The sequence below is a fragment of the Tachysurus fulvidraco genome, chromosome 21, assembly GCF_022655615.1.
Source record: "Tachysurus fulvidraco isolate hzauxx_2018 chromosome 21, HZAU_PFXX_2.0, whole genome shotgun sequence".
Classification (NCBI taxonomy): domain Eukaryota; kingdom Metazoa; phylum Chordata; class Actinopteri; order Siluriformes; family Bagridae; genus Tachysurus; species Tachysurus fulvidraco.
The window spans coordinates 21,635,002-21,655,001 of NC_062538.1; the positions used below are offsets into that span (position 1 = coordinate 21,635,002).

At 40.2% G+C, this 20,000-nt stretch overlaps 2 protein-coding genes across 10 annotated transcripts in view; one reads left to right on the top strand and one right to left on the bottom strand.

Moving 5' to 3' along the window:
* Positions 1–5,800: 5,800 nt before the first annotated feature.
* On the bottom strand, positions 5,801–8,265 carry esm1 (endothelial cell-specific molecule 1). Its single transcript, XM_027165717.2, has 3 exons — positions 7,704–8,265; positions 7,166–7,306; positions 5,801–6,720 (listed from the first exon to the last, which is right to left on the bottom strand). Exons 1-3 carry the CDS (start codon positions 8,071–8,073, stop codon positions 6,608–6,610), a joined length of 624 nt encoding a protein of 207 aa, XP_027021518.1. The 5' UTR covers positions 8,074–8,265; the 3' UTR covers positions 5,801–6,607.
* A 1,926-nt stretch (positions 8,266–10,191) lies between these two features.
* Positions 10,192–20,000, top strand: part of LOC113655190 (probable E3 ubiquitin-protein ligase HERC1) — a 54,895-nt gene continuing 45,086 nt past the window's right edge. For all 9 annotated transcript variants that reach the window (XM_047805355.1, XM_047805348.1, XM_047805349.1 and 6 more), the window contains exons 1-4: positions 10,192–10,480; positions 14,826–15,798; positions 17,919–18,014; positions 19,056–19,241. In XM_047805355.1, coding sequence (XP_047661311.1) covers positions 14,866–15,798; positions 17,919–18,014; positions 19,056–19,241 — 1,215 coding nt within the window. In that variant the 5' untranslated portion in view covers positions 10,192–10,480; positions 14,826–14,865. The remainder of the gene's footprint in view (positions 10,481–14,825; positions 15,799–17,918; positions 18,015–19,055; positions 19,242–20,000) is intronic.

The following is a 20,000-nucleotide window of genomic DNA, read 5'->3' on the forward strand; positions in this document are numbered from 1 at the left end:
AAGAATGCCTGAAAGGGAACAGATAGGAACAGATAAAGAACATGAAGAACAATCATTTTCTTCCTTATAATGAAGCCTATAGGGCACAGAATCTCATTTTCTCCATGAGAAGAGCATCCTAAAGAGCACCCCGTATTTTCTTGCACACAGTAGCAACCTATAGGGCACCACATCACATTTATTATATATATATGTATAACAGCACCCTATAGGGCACTACATGACATTTACTCACAAAGAAAGCAACATGTTTTCCTGCACCCTATAGGGCACTATGCCACATTTATGTCACATTAGGACACACTCTAGAGAACAAATTATTCGTTCCTTCTCGCACGTAGCATCACCCTATAGGGCACTGCATCAAATTTGTTCACAAGGAAGGAACATTTAGGGCATCATGCTTTTTTTGCATGTCAGAGGACGCTAGAAGGCCCTTCATCATGTTTTCTCACATGTAATCACACCCTAGAGTGCACGACACTAGGGTTTCTGGCAGCCTATAGGGCACTGCAGCACATTTTCTTGCAATTCTAGAGACCACTTGATCACTTCTCCACCAGAAAGCCACTTTCGGTCTTCCTGCATCCTAAAGGGCATCTTCTTACATTTTTTTATTCTCAGTGGAATCGGATTAAAGACTGGACACGGAAAGCATTTCTCAAAAACTCCCCCTGAGCATGACCTCTGACCCGACCTTTAAACCGCGAGAGCTCCTAAGACGTGTTAGCGACATTCTCCCGAAGTACAAGATTCCTGTGTTTATCTGACAAAAAATGCGCTTTTGCCCACTTCAAAGCCACCTTGGGAACTCTGTGGAATTCCAAACCTCTAATCAGTTATTTATTTCCCAAATTTAGATATCCGATGCATTGTTTGAGGAGCAGTTCACCCAGACGTCGCTTCATTTCCTAGAAGGTCACGGCCCGGCACTAGGTGATGTACTGGAGTGCGACTAATAAACAAGCGCTGAGCTTCTGAGGGCACTTTGCCGTAAATCACACTTATTTACTGGGCTTTGAGCACACCTTTGTTTGTGAAGGGCGACATTGACGTGTTTCGAGGAGAACGATAACAGGCTTTTCTCACCACGGGCTTCCTGTTATTCACAGCAGGGTCTTTGTTTGGCTGCAGGACTCCACACTCTTCAGCTCTCTGGGGAACAATGGGAGGGGAAAAAAAGAGAATTCAACATCCATTCAGAGCTGCTTTCTCTCTCTCTCTCTCTCTCTCTCTACCTCTCCCTCTCTCTCTCTCCCTCTCTCTCTCTCTCTCTCTCTCTCTCTCTCTCTCTCGCTCTCTCTCTTACTCACTCTGTCACTCAACTTCATCTTCTTCACCAGCTCTTGATCATATTTATGATCATATAATTTGTTTATTCACTCAAACTTTCACTGTATATTCAATATATCACATTAAATAGGGTATAATAATAATAATAATAATAATAATAATAATAATAATAATAATAATAATAATAATAATAATAATAATAACAGAAGTTACTACAGTATCTAAAATAAATCACAAGTTCACTTATCCGAACTTCTCGGGTCACGGGGAGCCTGTGCCTATCTCAGGCGTCATCGGGCATCGAGGCAGGATACACCCTGGACGGAGTGCCAACCCATCACAGGGCACACACGCTCTCAAACCGGAGTACCCGGAGGAAACCCCCGAGGCACGGGGAGAAAATGCAACCTCCACACACACAAGGTGGAGGTGAGAATCGAACCCACGACCATGGAGGTGTGAGGCGAACGTGCTAACCGCTAAGCCACCGTGCCCCCCCCCCCATTTATTTTTATATCTAAAAAAATTATTTTCACTGTATATTCAATATATCACAATAACTATGTTATAATAATAAAAAATAATATTATAATAATAACAGAAGTTACTATCTAAAATAAATCACCATGCGTTCACAGTTAAATAAGCATCATGTTAATTATTTTAATTTATTTCTAATATTAACAACAAATTATTATTATTATTATTATTATTATTATTATTATTATTAAAATCCTGAGAAATTATACTCAAGTGAAATTATAGAAAAAAACTATAGTTTGAAGATGATTTTTGTTGTAAAGTAGCTACAGCACTTTTGCTAGCTACAATTTGAAATCTCGCTAGTTTAACTTACGCTAGAATCCATGCTAATGCTAATCCAAGCAAAACAGGCTAATCTGTGGAATGTAGCCAGTTCATGTGTTTATTTAAATTATTATTGATAATAAATCCTTTAGATGAGAATTTATTAAATTTCCATTCATAAAAATCGGAGTCTTCAGTATGAATGATACTAAAGTAAGTATAACTCCAGTAGGTTATTAGTTCTGTATCTACAGTAAAGGGACGTTAGCCTTCTCTGTGCTCCGAGTTCTGAGAAAGCTGCTAAAGAAATCAGCTGTGTGAAAGCCGGTGTTTGTGATTTTCCGTGTCCTTGTTGATGTTTAGATGTTTGGAGTCGTGCTCTGGGAATGAAACGCAGAGGATCGGCACTTCCGGACGCTCCGTGTTTCTCTCAGCCTGTGACGTGTGACGCTCCGCGAATCCCAGGCGCTTTTTTTGGCCCTCGGCCTCTGAGCAAGACACAACAACAACAGGAAGTAGAGGCATTTTCACAGGTGTCAGGAAGTGCAGGAAATAAACAAGTGCGATAGAGCTGGAGAACGTGGGGTATTTCTAACATTCACAGGGGTATTTTTGGTGAAGCTGATGTAAGGCTGAAGCGGTGAGAGAGAGGAAGGGAACGATGGGAGCGATGAGGGAGCGATGAGGGAGCGATGAGGGAGCGATGAGGGAGCGATGAGGACGTTTTGATAAAAACTAGCTTGTATTTCATGAAAATAGTTTGAGGTGTCGGTTCGGGCTAAACGTTTAGTGCTGTATTCAATTTTTTCAATATTCTATACATTTTGCAATGGTTAAAATGCTGACACAGGACATCTACAAACAAACAAACAAACAAGCAAACAAACAAACAAACAAACAGTGAGAGATCTACCAAAATGATTAATGACCTGCAGTTTTATATTTGTTCCTATATAGTCATAATAATAATAATAATAATAATAATAATAATAATAATAATAATAATAATAATAATAATAATAATAATAATAATAATAGTAATAAGAAGAAGAAGAAGAAGAAGAAGAAGAAGAAGAAGAGGAAGAAGAAGAATAGTCTGTGTTTGTGCTGCATTTTCCAGTTTTTAAGTATTTTATCTGGGCACTAGAAGCTTTAATAAATAGATAAATAAATAAATAAATAAATAAATAAATAAATAAATAAATAGATAGATAGATAGATAGATAGATAGATAGATAGATAGATAGATAGACAGACAGACAGACAGACAGACAGACAGACAGACAGACAGACAGACAGACAGACAGACAGACAGACAGACAGACAGATAGATAGATAGATAGATAGATAGATAGATAGATAGATAGATAGATAGATAGATAGATGGATGGATGGATGGATGGATGGATGGATGGATGGATGGATAGATAGATAGATAGATAGATAGATAGATAGATAGATAGATAGATAGATAGATAGATAGATAGATAGATAGATAGATAGGTATATAGATAGATAGATAGATAGATAGATAGATAGATAGATAGATAGATAGATAGATTCCGCTAGTTCCCAGAATATCTAAGTCTACTAAAGGCTGTAGAGCATTTTCTTATTTAGCTCCCAAAACTTTATAACAGTCTTCCTGATAGTGTTCGGGGCTCAGAGACACTTTCCCAGTTTAAATGTAGATTAAAAACTCGTCTCTTTAGTCAGACGAACACATAATACATCCCATAATATCGTGCTCTGTTACATCTGACCAAATGTACATTATCATCTAGTGCTTGCTAATATTATGAACATTATTATAACATATTATATTATTAATCCCTCTTCACCGCTTCTCTCTTTTTACCATCACGAAGCATCCAGAAATTGTACCAGCTCTGATCATCTTCCATGTAATGAAGATTTTGGACCTCTACTGAGACGAAGCTGACCATGTGAGGATCCTGAGACGTTCCAGCTCCAGTTAGACTCTGCTATACTGAAGAGGAGATGTGAACTCCATGTGGTCATTTACATCAATACATTTATCAGACTGTATATATATAATCACACCCCCAGTGTCACCCAGATGAGGATGAGGTTATATAATCACACCCCCAGTGTCACCCAGATGAGGATGAGGTTCCCCTTTGAGTCTGGTTCCTCTCAAGGTTCCTTCCTTTACCATCTAAGGGAGTTTTTCCTCCCCACAGTCACCTGAGTCACCTCAGACTTGTTCATTAGGGATAAATACATACACATTTATATATATCTCATATTAATCTTAAATTTTGTATCCTATTAGTCTTTATATTAATTTTAAGATTAACCTTTTGCTCTATGTTTATGTTCTGTAAAGCTGCTTTGAGACTATTTAAATTGTAAAAAGCGCTATAGAAATAAATTTGAATCGAATTGAATTTAATAAATAAATAAATAAATAAATAAATAAATAAATAAATGGCAGATTGTCAAATTGAATTTTTAAGAAAAATGGTTTTATTTTGTTATTATTAACAAACGAAACATCACAAATCCATTGGGAAATGGTGGAGAACGAGGGTGTGATTTATTACAGTTGTTTTAAATGGATGAGAAATAATAAAAACTTTCAGTTTAAAAATAGTTCTGAATTTTGAGAGTCTACTTTTATAATTTTTATGTTTTTTATTTATTTATTTATTTTAAACAGATTTTATATTAAATTTCTGAAGTGAATGTATAAAAGCCTACAGACGAATGTTTGTGACTCGAGTGTAAGACAAACTTGTGTTATCACGACAAACACGGACCACCACAACAGCAAACTTTCTTTTTCTTCCTTTTTTTTATTTTGTAGTTTAATTTATCACCAAAGCCCAAACAATACAAGGACAAACAGAACAAGAAAAACATGCGGTGTGTTAAATCCTCGTGGTGACAGACAGGTTTAAAGGGAAAAAGACTGACAGACAGACAGACAGACAGAGAGTGAAATGTAAATGTGTATATAAGCTGCTTTAGTAAATACGTACATACGATATGACTGATTAAATAAATATCATCAGAAAAATAAAAGGTCTCCTTTGACTCGGATGTTGTCGATCGGCGAAAACGTGTTCACGATCTGCTGAAGTTTCTACTGGGACTCCGTCACTTCTGATCAGTACGTTTCTACCTGTTAGGCCACGCCCCTTTTCTCTTCGTTACTCTATCGGCTTCGATTGTCTTCCGTGTCAAATAAAATAACGCTGCATAAAAAACTAACCTCGTGTCTGTAGGAAATGAAACAAGCGGTTGGTTTGGAATTTTTTGCTTCATTTTACGATGCTAAACGATCTGGCTAAATCTTGCTAGCTATTAGTGTCAACAAAATATTAATTATACTTGTGTGTGTGTGTGTGTGTGTGTGTGTGTGTGTGTGTGTGTGTGTGTGTGTGTGTTTCACGTGTCCATGCATCTGTAAGTATGCATGCTTTGGTATAACACGACGAATTGGATTTAACCCTTGTGTTCTGTCCGATTCAGAAATACTCTAATTTATACCAAATTTTTTATTTTTCAAAATCGTTTATCTATCTGTTTGTCTTGTCTATCTATCTATCTATCTATCTATCTATCTATCTATCTATCTATCTATCTATCTATCTATCTATCTATCTATCTATGTCTTGTCTATCTATCTATCTATCTATCTATCTATCTATCTATCTATCTATCTATCTATCTATCTATCTATCTATCTATCTATCTATCTATCTATCTATCTATCTATCTATCTATCTATCTATCTATCTATCTATGACAGAGCTGGTGTTTTAGTGATATGTTTATTCCTTTTCGACTCTGTTTCCAATAAATATTCTTCATGCCAAAGCCCAGAAAAGTTCCAGCTTCACCTCCGACCGTTACGGAGCACCGACACTGGAGACTCCTTCCATCCATTTTGAACAAACATTTCCTCAATCAGAAAAGCTTCACCATACCAACAGTTATGCATGTACCACTTCCTCTCAGTGAGCTGTTACTATACAAACAATCTAGTCTAATCTAATCTAATATCACAATCAGTTTATCAATCAGACTTCCTACGGTGCTGAACGGAGGAGGAAATCGAGCGTTGTGACGTCACACGGCGCGTCTCGTAACACGACTGAGGAAAATCTGCGTCATTTTTAAGAATCACAGAGAAACTTTCTCAGGATATCATAAGAGTTGGTTTGAATTTGCATTCATTCCTGTGAATCCTGAGGAATCGTGAAATCCTGGAGGGAAAATGATTTATAATAAACTAATCGACATCTTCTGACCGATCGGAATTAAGACCTGGACAGCTATGTAGTGTAAATGTTGTCTGAGAGACAGAACAGGTCGGTTAAATCCAGTCATTATATAATAGAGTAGAAAAAAAAAGAAAAGCTTTGATAGAATATGAATCTATTTTTTTAAACATATTAAAATATATCCCTCTGTCATTTCTTTTTAATTTATTATGCTACATGCGGACTGTCCGAGTCGAGACGGAGGCGAGTGCGTGTCAGCGAGGTGCGAGCCATTTCGGAGTGGACGATCGCTCCGTGTGTCCTTCTCCGGCGTTGCTGCTGCTGCTGTTGTTGTTGTTGTTTCCGTCACCTGACGCCACCTCATTACCTACACAAACAAATATTCAACAGTATACGATAATGAGAAATGAGCGAAATAACCTCATGGGATAATTTTATACAGTGAAGTCCAAAACTTTAAGTAATCAATCAGTTATTAAACACTAATGAATATAAACTCGGTTAAAGTTAAAGTTTTAACTCTGCTATTTACATTGAGACTATTCTACTAACATTATATGCAAATGTATGTAAATATAAGTAAGTAGAAATATTAATGACAACTTACACGTGTGCACTTACATGAACTTTGTGTGGAAAGTGTTGCAATTACTTAACATACTTATTATATTATGGCAATGTCGTAAATGAACAGTCGCTATAGAAACGATCACGAGTGCATAAATATTCATTTAAGATATGGGAATGAATCAACATCTTCTGGCCAATCAAAGTGAAGAATTTACTCAAAGATTCTCAGAGCAGCTTCTCACCCTCGTGTGTCTTGAGCGCGTTGGTCATTTTAGAGAAGAATTTGAAGGTGAGACAGACGCCTGTCTCTCTGTCACACAGTCCTCCAGCCTTACAGTTACAGGTTTGACGACACTCGACCCCGTAAGTCCCGTACATGCAGTCTGAGGAGAAAAAGGGGGGATTCTTCATCACTCTATTTATGTACTGTTTACAAAAGCATGCACAAGTGCTAATATATATATGGTTCTTTGGAGAGAGAGAGAGAGAGAGAGAGAGAGAGAGAGAGAGAGAGAGAGAGAGAGAGAGAGAGACAGACAGACAGCAGAGAGAGAGACAGACAGACAGACAGACAGACAGAGAGAGACACAGACAGAGAGAGAGAGACAGACAGAGAGAGAGAGACACAGAGAGAGAGAGAGAGAGAGAGAGAGAGAGAGAGAGAGAGAGAGAGAGAGAGAGAGACGCTTAATTAGACTATTAGAGTAATTAATATAATGAACAGGTGTGTTCCCGGTCACAGGTAACGTGAGTGCACGCGCCCCGGACACTGAACCGTACCTCTGCACACGCCGTACTCGTCTCCGTACTCGTCCTCGTCCTTGTAGAAGTCGCAGTAGAGGCCCGGGCCGCACTTGACGCCGTGCGCTCCGGACACGGTGCGGTAGCAGTGCTCACCACGGCGCGCGGCGCACACACGGCAGCAGCCGCAGTCGTCCAGCACAGTGCGCGCGCAGCGAGGCAGGCCGCAGCGTGTGGGGTCGCACCGCTCGGGGCAATTCACCGCGTACTTCACGTTCGCGCCCCACGCCGCCAACTCGCGCGGCTCCAGCACGACGAGCACGGCCAAGAGCAACAGATGATGAGGAGGAAGAAGCAGAAGATGGAGGTGATGATTATGAAGATGATGAAGATGCTGCTGCTGCTTCATGGCTGCACGAGCTGGAGGATGAACACTGGAATAAAGCTCGAGCGCAACACGTTCACGCGCTTTAAAACCGGCGCGTCAGTTTCCTCAATCCGGTGTCAGTGATGCTGAGGATGCTCGTGTGGGTGGGATGTTTTAATCTAGCCCACCACGTGGTTGCCAGATTGAGTGCATTTACATCAGCATTTGTTCTTTAGTTTCCAAAATAACATTTAAAATGAAATTATAAAGCAATAAAGATTACAATACATAGAAAAATGATACCTTAGATCAAATTAAGATAAATACATTTATATATTTTAGCTAACTAAGATGTACGTTTGTTTGTTTTCAAATAAGAAATATAACAAATTCAATTTATATTATTTTACTTTTATTAGGTGTCTGCTTTATTAAAGCTTCTTGCTCAATCCGAAACAAAAGATTCTTAAAAAACTATCTGGCAACCCTGCTATCTTACACACACACACACACACACACACACACACACACACACACACACACACACACACACACACACACACACACACACACACACACACACACACACACAATCCTTAGACCCCCTTTTTCCGGATTCCTGATGTGATCGGTATGTGAAGCTCTTTTTCCCTTCTCTGGATTCCTTGACCTGTTGAGAAAAAAAGGATAATCACAACAACAATAACAACAACAACAATAATAATAATCACAATAACAACAGCAACAATAATACCAAAAACTTTAACAACAATAATAACAATAAAAACAACAATAACAACAGCAACAATAATACCAACAACAACATTAACAACAATAACAACAACAATAGCAACACTAACAATAATAATATTAATAACAATAACAACAATAACAATAATAACAACAACAATTACAATAACAACAACAACAACAACAATAACAACACAGACAATAATAATAATAACAATAATAACAACAATAACAACAATAACACTTTAACTACTAATAATAATAACACAATATACTATTTTGAATAGACAGTAATTCTATTATACTATATTATTTTGTATTGTATTTTTAATTAGTACTTAATATTATGCTTATTTGTGTGTTTGTTTTATACGATTTAAAATAAAAACAATCCTTTAAAAACTAGAATACAATCCAGACTTTTCATTCCCAGAGTTCCATATGAGATTATGATCAGTGTAAAGTGCCTGTTGTGTCTAATGTAATCTGGGCCTCATGTTAAAACTGGACTTGTTCTTTATTTTGTTTGTTAGATTTTTAAATGCCTGCTTGCATTTGTGCAGGTAAATAAATATACACTGGCTAGTGTATTAATTTACTGAATTTAGTTGTTTGTTTACCTACAGTATAAAGTGCTCTATGGGTGAAGCCGATGAAGTGGAGGAAAGCTGAACAGCTGAAAGTTCTTCCTTCACTCAGTTTTCTGTATTCAGCTTCACTGCTGCTGCTACAAGACGGAGCCACAAGGTGGCGCTGTGGGATCACAAAAATTCTGCCTACACTAAACTTATTAAAACCTTAATGAACATTATACAGCTCTAAACTATACTCACAAAATATCAACCGGCTTAAACAATTAATAAACCTATATTTGAAAATTTGTTTTCTAAAAATTTTTTAATTTATGATGAAATTTAGTTTTTGGAGTTGAAATGAAATGTTCAGAGTAATAGCAGAATTTTTTTGTCGTTTGTTTAATATAAAATAAATAAATATGATAATATATGTGGTATATTTAAATTAGTATTGTATTATAATATTATATATATATATATAACTTTTTGTAAGCAATTAATAATATAGTTAATATAATAATATTATTATTATTATTAATTACTTAATAATTAAGTAATTCATTAGTTTATTTTGTGGATATTTACAGTCCACTTGGCAGATAACTGAATAATCAAATAAAAAATACTAATAATTTAAAAATAAATGTAAAAAAGGTAAACAAACACAAAAGCCTTATGTACAAACAAAACAACAATGTACTAAATGTTAAATCAGCACAGTAAATAAACTATAACCTTGTTGTTGTTGTTGTTGTTGTTGTTGTTCTTATAGTGAACCCTAAAATAACGCACCAGAGCGTTTAACGCCAAGTGCGCAGCGCGCTACGTAAACTGCGCATGCTCCGTATCCATGGCGGCGCTTTAACAGCTCGAGTGTAGCGCAGGTTTACTAGCGTGAATCGGAGGCTAGCGACTAGCGGGCTAAGCTAACACTCAAACCATTCTCTGTTCCACCGGGACTTTAAAACTACAATATAAACCTAACTGAGTGTTTCCGAGAATAATTCGGCTTATTTATTCCGGTGTAACGAGCTGTAGTGCGGATAATAATGATAAGAACAGACATTTGTGCCTGACTAACGGTGTAAAGGAGACACTGACTGGGTGTGAATGACACACAGGAGGTAGGAGCTGTGTTTGTCTTCCATGCTCGGGGTTTAAGTGATTTAAAGCAGATTTAGCACGGATTTATAACACTGTATTGTGAGCTGTAAATAAATAACGCAGTATTCTGAGCTGTCACTTTGTTTTTTAGCCGTTTTAACCCCTGAGCTAAAGCTAAAGCTAACCACACTGTCATTGTCCATTAACGCCTCGCTTTCACTGCTGCAGCATTTCTCTGTCAAGTCAGTCAACATCTGGGATTTATTCACTTTATTAAGTGTGTGTGTGTGTATGTTTTGTGTGTGTATGTTTTGTGTGTGTGTGTGTGTGTTGTGTTTGTGGTGTTTGTGTGTGTTGTGTGTTGTGTATGTGTGTGTGTTGTTTGTGTGTGTTGTGTGTTTGTTTTGTGTGTGTGTTGTGTGTTTGTTTTGTGTGTGTGTTGTTTTTGTGTGTGTGTATGTTTTGTGTGTGTGTGTTTTTGTGTGTGTGTGTGTGTGTGTTGTGTGTGTGTGCGTGCCACTTGTTTGACAGTTCTATGGTGTTTATTCATGTGTGTTTCAGTTGGTTTGATTAAAATAAAATATTTATGTAAATATAATTTCCATAAAATCTGCATCCCTAAATATTTTAGACACATTAAAATCGTTGCGTAACTTGACTCGTCATAGCAAAGAAAAATAAAATGGAATATCTCGATTTTTCTTTAAAGGGGCGGTTTGTGAATTTAGTGCTTCCACAGATTTGTTATCTTTTGTGTTTGACCGATAAACAACACAAAACTCAGACCGCGATGTGTAACGGACAACCACGTGGGCCACCGATCACAGTAATTATTGACCAACGAGAGGGGAAAAAAAAACATTTCTTCGTGTGCTGTTGCAGAAAAACATTAATGAAATTGACCAGCTTCGTTAATCGTCACACCGTCTTGTCGTCGATTATTTTCTTGCTGTTGTGTTACGATCTAAAACCGCAGAAGATAAAAGAGCAAAGATTTCTCTGAGATACGACATGTACGATTTATAGAATAGTTCACGGTAATATGACCCGTCGTCCATTTTAACCAGAACCGGGTTCGTCCGAGGTCTGTACCTAGAACTGAAATAGTGCTGCAGGAACCAACGAAGGGGTCCAAACACATTGATGCCTTATTTTAGACTGTAGTTATTCTGCCACCTTGTGGAAGATTAAGGACATTTAGGGTGTGGTCTTCAACCCGGCCTCCGGTATTTGTGTCCGTACAATGAAGCGCTGTAATGCCACAAGCCTACGTGAAGTCAGGAATCCTTGCATTTGTTGTCACGTTCGCCGGTGCTTTTCTGCCGCGCGGATTAAACCATCAAAGACGTTGTGACAGATTTTGTGAGGTCCAGACTCCAGAATCAGAGCAACAGTTATGAAACAATCTGAACCGTCGGGCATGAAGTAATCAGATGCGACAGACTGATACATCTAAAATGGAGCTGTTTGAATTATCAGAACCTGTAGCGTCGGACAAGCGGTCTGATCCGCAGTTCTAATTAAACACCCGGTCCAGGTGTCGTTGGTGCTTGGACCCCTTAATCATCTCCGGTATTATTAATATTACAGTTAGACGTAAACTAATCAATCTGAGCCACATTACCAGAATTAGTCTGGTCTTCAATGCAGCATTGCAGAGTTTCTACCCTTGCCCTTCTCCACCCCCAAAAGTCTGTGTAAACCTGTCTGTGTCTGTGGTGTGTGTGTGTGAGGGTCTGGCACGTCGCCGAGATCCTGACATCCCGTGAAATACGATCGGCGTCCCACAAAGTCAAGGCCAGAGTTCACACCGGAGCCATGTCTCTGTTGTTAAAGGTATTAAAGCCGGGCTCGTCGGAGGACGGAGTAACGTCGGCTCGTCAGGCTCCCAGCTACGTTTACGTGTACGCGATATTGTGACGTGAAAACGTCGCCTCGTACACGTTTCCCAACGTACACCTATGAAGCGGATCTGCTGTCATCGTTCGTTCCTGTTCTCGTTATACGTTCTGTTCTCGTTCTTACATTCTAGCAGCTATAAATAGTCCTTCCTTCACCGGCCGCTCTGTGACAAGAAAAAAAAACAGCTCGTGACTAAAACGACGGTGCGTAAACTCCTCCGTCTGTCCCGCAGCGTTGACGCCGGAGACTTTGATAAACCTTCTAAACGATTCCACGTATTTCTTGTTACGAGTCCTTTCGAATTAGCCGTTACTATAGTAATAAGCACTGATATAAATGTGTAATAAGGCTTATTGTGAAATTTTCCATCTCGAGTGAGCTCTGCTTCATGTTTTAACGCTCGCCGGTCTGAAGCGATTAGCCGCGTAACGGCGGTATCGATAGCGACACCGGCTCCTGCACGTGCTCCGTAAATCTAAATCTGGACTTCTAATGAGGTTAAAGTGTCACAGCCCCAACGCACCATCTGCTTCTTTTTTATTTCCGTGTGTCTGCTGCATGAGCGCCGCACACCTCCTCCTTTATCCCCAACCAGTCCAGACTCGTCCCACAGCCAAAGCTTTGAGATGCTTCCTGTTTTATTTTTATACTCAGAGAAACCATATAGCAGACACGGTGTAATAAATTCCTCCAGAGTGAGACGAGGAGAAGTGCTTGCAGCTAGGACTTCTGGGTAATGACCTCTTGGCCGTGAACCAAGGCATGGTGGGAAGTCGTCCTGAGACGATGAGCGTCCGCACGGAGAGCCGCCGTATCTGATTAATCCAGACGGCTGACTTTAAAGAGCTAAGCAGCTGAACCATAAAGCAGACTACACAACAACAACAACAAGACTAATTATAACTAGGGTTGCAAAATTCCAGGAATTTTCAAGGCTGGAAACTTTCCATGGGAATATAAACGGGGAATATATGGGGATTAATGGGAATATATGGGGATTAATGGGAATATAAACGGGGAATATATGGGGATTAATGGGAATATATGGGGAATATATGGGGATTAATGGGAATATATGGGGAATATATGGGGATTAATGGGAATATATGGGGAATATATGGGGATTAATGGGAATATATGGGGATTAATGGGAATATATGGGGAATATATGGGGGATTAATGGGAATATATGGGGAATATATGGGGATTAATGGGAATATATGGGGATTAATGGGAATATATGCTATATGGGGATTAACGGGAATATATGGGGATTAATGGGAATATATGATATATGGGGATTAACGGGAATATATGGGGATTAACGGGAATCTATGCGGATTAATGGGAATATATGGGGATTAACAGGAATCTATGCAGATTAATGGAAATATATGGGGATTAATGGGAATCTATGGGGATTAATGGGAATATATGATATATGGGAATTAACGGGAATATATGGGAATTAATGGGAATACTGTATATGGGGATTAATGGAAATATATGATATGGGATTAACGGGAATCTATGGGGATTAATGGTAATATATGATATATGGGGATTAATGGGAATATATGATATATGGGGATTAACGGGAATCTATGGGGGTTAATGGAAATATATGATATATGGGATTAATGGGAATATATGGGGATTAACGGGAATATATGGGGATTAATGGGAATACTGTATATGGGGATTAACGGGAATGTAGTTAAAAAAAAATCTTGCAGCATAATTTTGTTTAAAACAACAAGATTTAATGCAATTTAGGTTGAATCTGTACCTTGCGTTCCTCTGTTACTTGCACACTGCTTACTGGAAGGCCATTGAGGTCAAACACCCTGCATGTACTTGCATTCTTCCATAACATGTACAGTTAATATTCTTAATCGTACCCAATACCTAAAACGTAATAACTACCTTACTAATTAGAATAGATTACAGCAATCATACGGAAATGTGTTTATTACAATTATTAAGTTTATGATGTTTATTACAAGCATAATAATGTTTATTAGGCTTTTGTGTCACTCAATGAAAGAATCGATTAAATTTCTACTTACAATTAAATCAGTTAAGACGTCATTTTTGAAATTTGTGTTACCTTACATGCACGTCTGCTTATGACCGAACAACATGTTTATTTATGTTTGTATATGATATAGTTTATATACGTTTCCCTATGTTTTCAAATAATTCCCGTAAATATTTCCAAAATTCCCCAGATTAAGTTCCCGTGGAAATTTACGGTACGCTTTGCAACCCTAATTGGAACACAGTACCTGTATCAGGATGATCACAGGACGTAGAGATGACGATATGTTTCCATTTCAATTCTAATCATCATTTAGTTATTTATAGTCGATTTATTACATGGTAATTACAATTGTAATTAAAACCAATTATTATTTAATTACATTAATTAAAAGTATATTGTGACTTATTTTTAACCCTCAGCTGTCTGCCCCCTGGGTGTGTAAGAGGATAATGCTTAGCCATGGTGCCTTGTCAGACCCACGTCATGCTGAAGTGGCAGGAGCACCTGAACAGCTCCTGGGCGGCGGAGGACAGCACGCAGACTGCCACTCGAACCGGTGCCTCGTCTCTCTACGACAAGCTGCTCCACCACAAGGAGGCGATGGCTCTGGCGCTGCCGGTTCAGGACTTGCTCGGTCCACGCCTTCCTGACTTCCAGCACGACTCCAGCGCAGATGAGGAACGCGATGAGTACCTGCGGGCGCTCCTGCGTAGCCAGCGCTGCCTCGGCCATCGTGTCCTCGCCCACTGGCCTTTCTCCATCTCTTTACATCAGCGTCTGGTGGCACTGCAGAGGATCTACTACGCCCTTCATACCAAGTACCACGACCGCTTTCGCAACCCTCCTCCGCCTCAGCCGGGCTCCTCGGGGCCGGACGGCGGAGCACTGGAGCCGGCTTCTGATCCGAATCAACCGGGCATCAGAGGCAGGACGTCATCCGGGACGGACGTGCTGATTGAAATGGGCGTGCGTACGGGGCTGAGCCTCCTGTTCGCTCTGCTGAGGCAGAACTGGCAGCGCGGGAACCTCGAGGACGTCACCCTGTGCAACGACGTCCTCAGCACCGCCCGTTCGGTGCTTTCGGCCCTGCCGCCGCTCTCGCTAGCTAACGAGAACAAGATGGCGCCGGTGGGCTTGGAGTGCATGGCACAGGTGGGCAACTTTCTGAAGAAGACGGCGGCGAGCGGGCGAGGGGCGGATCCGGCCGGTCGGCGCCTGGCACTCGAGCTCCTGCTGAGCATCGCCGTGCAACGAGGAGCCCTGCGCTTCCTGCTGGAGTGGGTGGAGGTGGCGCTAGCAGCTTCATCTTCATCTTCGTTTTCGCCTTCAGAGCCGTTGACCGTCAGCTATGAGCTCATCGTTCAGATCCTGCAGCAGATGAGACAGTGCTCAGTAAGTGCTTGCTTTTTTTTTTCTCCTCGTACAAGATTCGTCATAGCAACAAACCCCAAACACTTTATGGTATCATTAAAGGGGCAGTTTGTAATTTGATCATTACCTGCTGCTGCCTGCAGGAACACGTGACCACCTCAATCTCCAGCGCCGTTTTAAGGAAAAGCAGCAAGGCTTAGCAGCTGTGTTCTGCCTTGGGGGTGGAGCTTATTTCAGGGCCAGAAAAATTAAACAAAGAAGCTTACCAGATCTTCCGGAAAATTTTTTACAATTTTAACAGTATTTTATCAACTTTATGATTATAAATTTAGAAATGTTTTAAAAAAACAGATTACACGTCTAAAAGTAGGAAAATTAACTTATTATTAAATATTAAAATCAAGCGTTAATTATTTAACTGTTTAATTGCACGTGCCCTGGTGTTCTAGATGGTTTGTAGGGTGTTGCTAACAGGTTAATATGATAATAATCGGTTGCTAGGGTGTTGCTAGGGGCTTAATCCAGGTTATTCCTGGGGCGTTGCTATGGTATTCATGGCAGTTGTTAGGGTGTTGCTAGACAGTTGTTATCCCATCCTATCTGGTTGCTAGGGTAGCGCTCGTTACTTGCTGTAGTATTATAAGCCGTTTCTAGAGTATTGCTAGCTGGTTGCTATGGTATTCCAGGTGTTTTTAGGATGTTGCTAGGTGGCTGCTGTGTTCGGAGGTTTCTCTTAAATATCCCAGATGGTTGCTAGGGAATGTCACCGATGGTGACGATCATGATTTCCGACTGAAAAAGCTCTGACTGTGTGACGCGGAACCCGCGAGAACTCTGGGTTCTAACGTTACACGTCGCCGCGTGTGAATTGTTCTAGAGTTGCGTTTGTAAGTCGGAGCAACAGCCACCGGTGCAGATCAGATCACTGATGTGTAGCTAATGGACGCCGTGTAATATTCAGTACATAATGTATCTCTCACACACACACACACACACACACACACACACACACACTGTTCAGTTTCTCTGTAGCTGAACACTTTGTTCTCGTATTCCTGCATTAGTGGCATTAGTGCGCAGGATTACACGCCCTTTCACCGTAGAAATCTCTCTCTCTCTCTCTCTCTCTCTCTCTCTCGTCTTCTAGGCTTACGAGTCTCCAGACAAAAACGCAGCATTAAATCCTGTAGCGAATTTACAGCAAAGACATCAATCATTAACCTCTTAAATAAATCATCGTTTATTTCTCCTTCGTTCTCAAACCTTCACTAGACTAACAACGCGTCTAGGGCGGCGGAGGTCGGAGATGAAAACGTCCCCCAGTAAAAAGCGGACGTGGCGAAAATAATCCCTCCGTCGATCGTTTAATTTTGAATTAAGACGCAAATATCATTAAAACGATTTATTCGTCGATTTATTTTACACTTTTTTAAAAATTTCAGTAGAAAATTAGCTTGTTTTTTTTTTAATCAGAGTGCGATTGCGTTTTAAAAACCGTCGTATAAAGATGCATCGATTCCTGCGATATTATTCATCACACTATTAGGGGAAATAAATCCTGACATCATTCACAGTTTATTTATTTATTATCCGGCGTCAGAGGATGTCGAGGTTAGCGACTAATGGTGTAGGATCGCATCCTCCTTTCTCACCACATGCATCCGTGCAGAAACCACGCAGAGGTAACGAGAGCTCGAGTCTCTCTCTGCACTCAGGCTCCATTTCCAGATCGATGATCTACACGCTGCTGTTGATTCGTTAAGGATCTCAGTCTGGGAGGACTTCGCACACATCACCGACGCCAGAGACTCCTTCCATAAATGTCACGTAACCCACGCGTCCGTACGGAAAACTTCCCCGGATCGACGACCGCACGGCGTTTCCTAATCCCTTCGAACGATCGGTTACCGTGGAAATGATAACGAAACGAAATACGTGCGCCGTCAGAGCCGCTGTCTATAGAAAAACACCTTCTGACCAATCAGAATTGAGAACAGCTCAGCAAGAGAAAAGATTATTAGATACTAAACGCATTGCAGCATTTTTTCATGACTAATCTGCATATTCATGCATATTCATATAACACTGTTTGTTTGTTTGTTTGCATAGTAAAATCACGCTGTGTTTGTTTACGTTCGCAGGGTTTCCGCGGTGACCTCATCAACTCTCAGGTGCTTAAGAAGGATGCAGATGGACTCTGCAGTCTCTCCCATGTAGCACTGTGTCTCCTCGAGGAGGTGTGTGTGTGTGTGTGTGTGTGTGTGTGTGTGTGTGTTCTTGGCCTTGATTAAAGCCTCCTGCTGTTTCCTTCTGTTGGCGCTCGGTGTAGGAGACTTTGACGTCCTAATACGTATGTTACAGAACTTTTACGATACAAGATTGTAAATAAACTGCAACGTTGCATAAAACGTATTAATTAATTAATTAATTTTTGTCCCCTAAAAGATTTTTTTCCCACTTAATTCCCATCATTTTTTTTTCTTTTAGTTTTTTTCAGTCAGGAAAGTATCATTTATTTATTTATTTCTTTGTTTGTTTATTTATTTATTTATTTTTCCCCTTTTCTAAAATTCTTGCTGTTTTTTAGACAATAAACTCAGAATATCATTTGAGTCTCTATACATTTGATCCGTTTAGACTCAAACGTTGTCGTATAGATTATTCGTTTTCTTCTTAAAAAAGAAAATTATTATACTTGTGTCCCCTCTCGTCCTGTCACTTGTGACGACCGTCTCTATGACGATGTCGATCATCTCGTGTGTGTCGGAGTAACGAACGCCCGCGAAAAAAATATTTTACCTTATAAAGCCTTATAAAGGTTTATGTACAGAATCTGATTAATGCTTAAATTAAAAATAAGTGGGGGTCACGGTGGCTTAGTGGTTAGCACGTTTACCTCACACCTCCAGGGTCGGGGGTTCGATTCCCACTTCCACCTTGTGTGTGCGGAGTTTGCATGTTCTCCCCGTGCCTCGGGGGTTTCCTCCGGGTACTCCGGTTTCCTCCCCTGGTCCAAAGACATGCATGGTAGGTTGATTGGCGTCTCTGGAAAATTGTCCATAGTGTGTGAGTGTGTGAGTGAATGAGAGTGTGTGTGTGTGCCCTGTGATGGGTTGGCACTCCGTCCAGGGTGTATCCTGCCTCGATGCCCGATGACGCCTGAGATGCCCGATGACAGGCTCCCCGTGACCCGAGAAGTTCGGAAATGAATGAATGAATGAATGAATAAAAATTAGTTGCATCATAATGTATTTAAAAATCGTGTGTGTGTGTTTCAGATCTGTACGCTGGCGTCTAGCTGCTTGAGCTCGTGCAGCGCCGGGACGCCGTGTCCCGGCTCCGAGGCCGACGCCCTGGTGAAGGTGTTCGTCTGGGGCAGTAACAGCAGCCATCAGCTGGCCGAGGGAACGCTGGAGAAAATCCTCCAGCCCAAACTGGCACAGGGCTTCAGTGACGCACAAGTGGTACAGTCTCAGCGAACAGGCCGGTCGTAGTCTAGGGCTGCTGCCGGGTTTACAAACAAAATGCACAGTGATTTTAATCTACTAAATCCTACCGATCCAACACGATGTCGTTTCATTTATACACTCGGGTCCAGTTAATAATACGTACACCGGAAGAAGTGTTTATATTTTCTTTATTGTTTCTTATAGTTTATGTGGTTGTAAGAAGTTCTCGTCGAATATTTTACCAGGATTCAGGAGCGCTGTGTTTGTAAAATGGTTCTTCTTTGATCTGTGGGAGGGCAATAGGATGTTTTAATTTGCATATTCATACATATTAATTAACCTTTGTGTTTAAGTGTTTAATGTCAATCGGTCACAGAAATCTGGTCGTTATTATTTATATATATATATACACACACACATATACATACGTGTACAGTCGTGCTCAAAAGTCTGCATACCCTGGGAGAATTTGCACGATGTGAAGGCAAAACAAATTAATCTATTTCTTATAGGACTCGAGTCAACATGTACGGCATAACAGAATGACACAACCATCAAACAAAATAAGGAAATGATCTGTTCATGATAGTTCTTAATATCATGTATCGCCCCCTTTGCCATCAGTTTCACCTAACTGCCCTGTGCCCCTGGAGCTCCCCCCCCCCTCCCCCCAAAACATCAGAGATCCTCCACCATGCTTTACAGCGGGGGCGAATATTTACGTACAGACACTAATTACAATTACAGAGTCGCAGATGTGGAAACGTCCCTTTA

What these genes read in the sequence shown, in the direction of transcription:
- esm1 (XM_027165717.2), bottom strand. Translation starts at nt 8,073, where the DNA reads ATGAAGCAGCAGCAGCATCTTCATCATCTTCATAATCATCACCTCCAT. An exon ending in CGAGTACGGCGTGTGCAGAG is followed by an intron (nt 7,307 to 7,703) that starts GTACGGTTCAGT and finishes TTTTCTCCTCAG; the next exon opens with ACTGCATGTACGGGACTTAC. An exon ending in CGCGCTCAAGACACACGAGG is followed by an intron (nt 6,721 to 7,165) that starts GTGAGAAGCTGC and finishes TTGTTTGTGTAG; the next exon opens with GTAATGAGGTGGCGTCAGGT.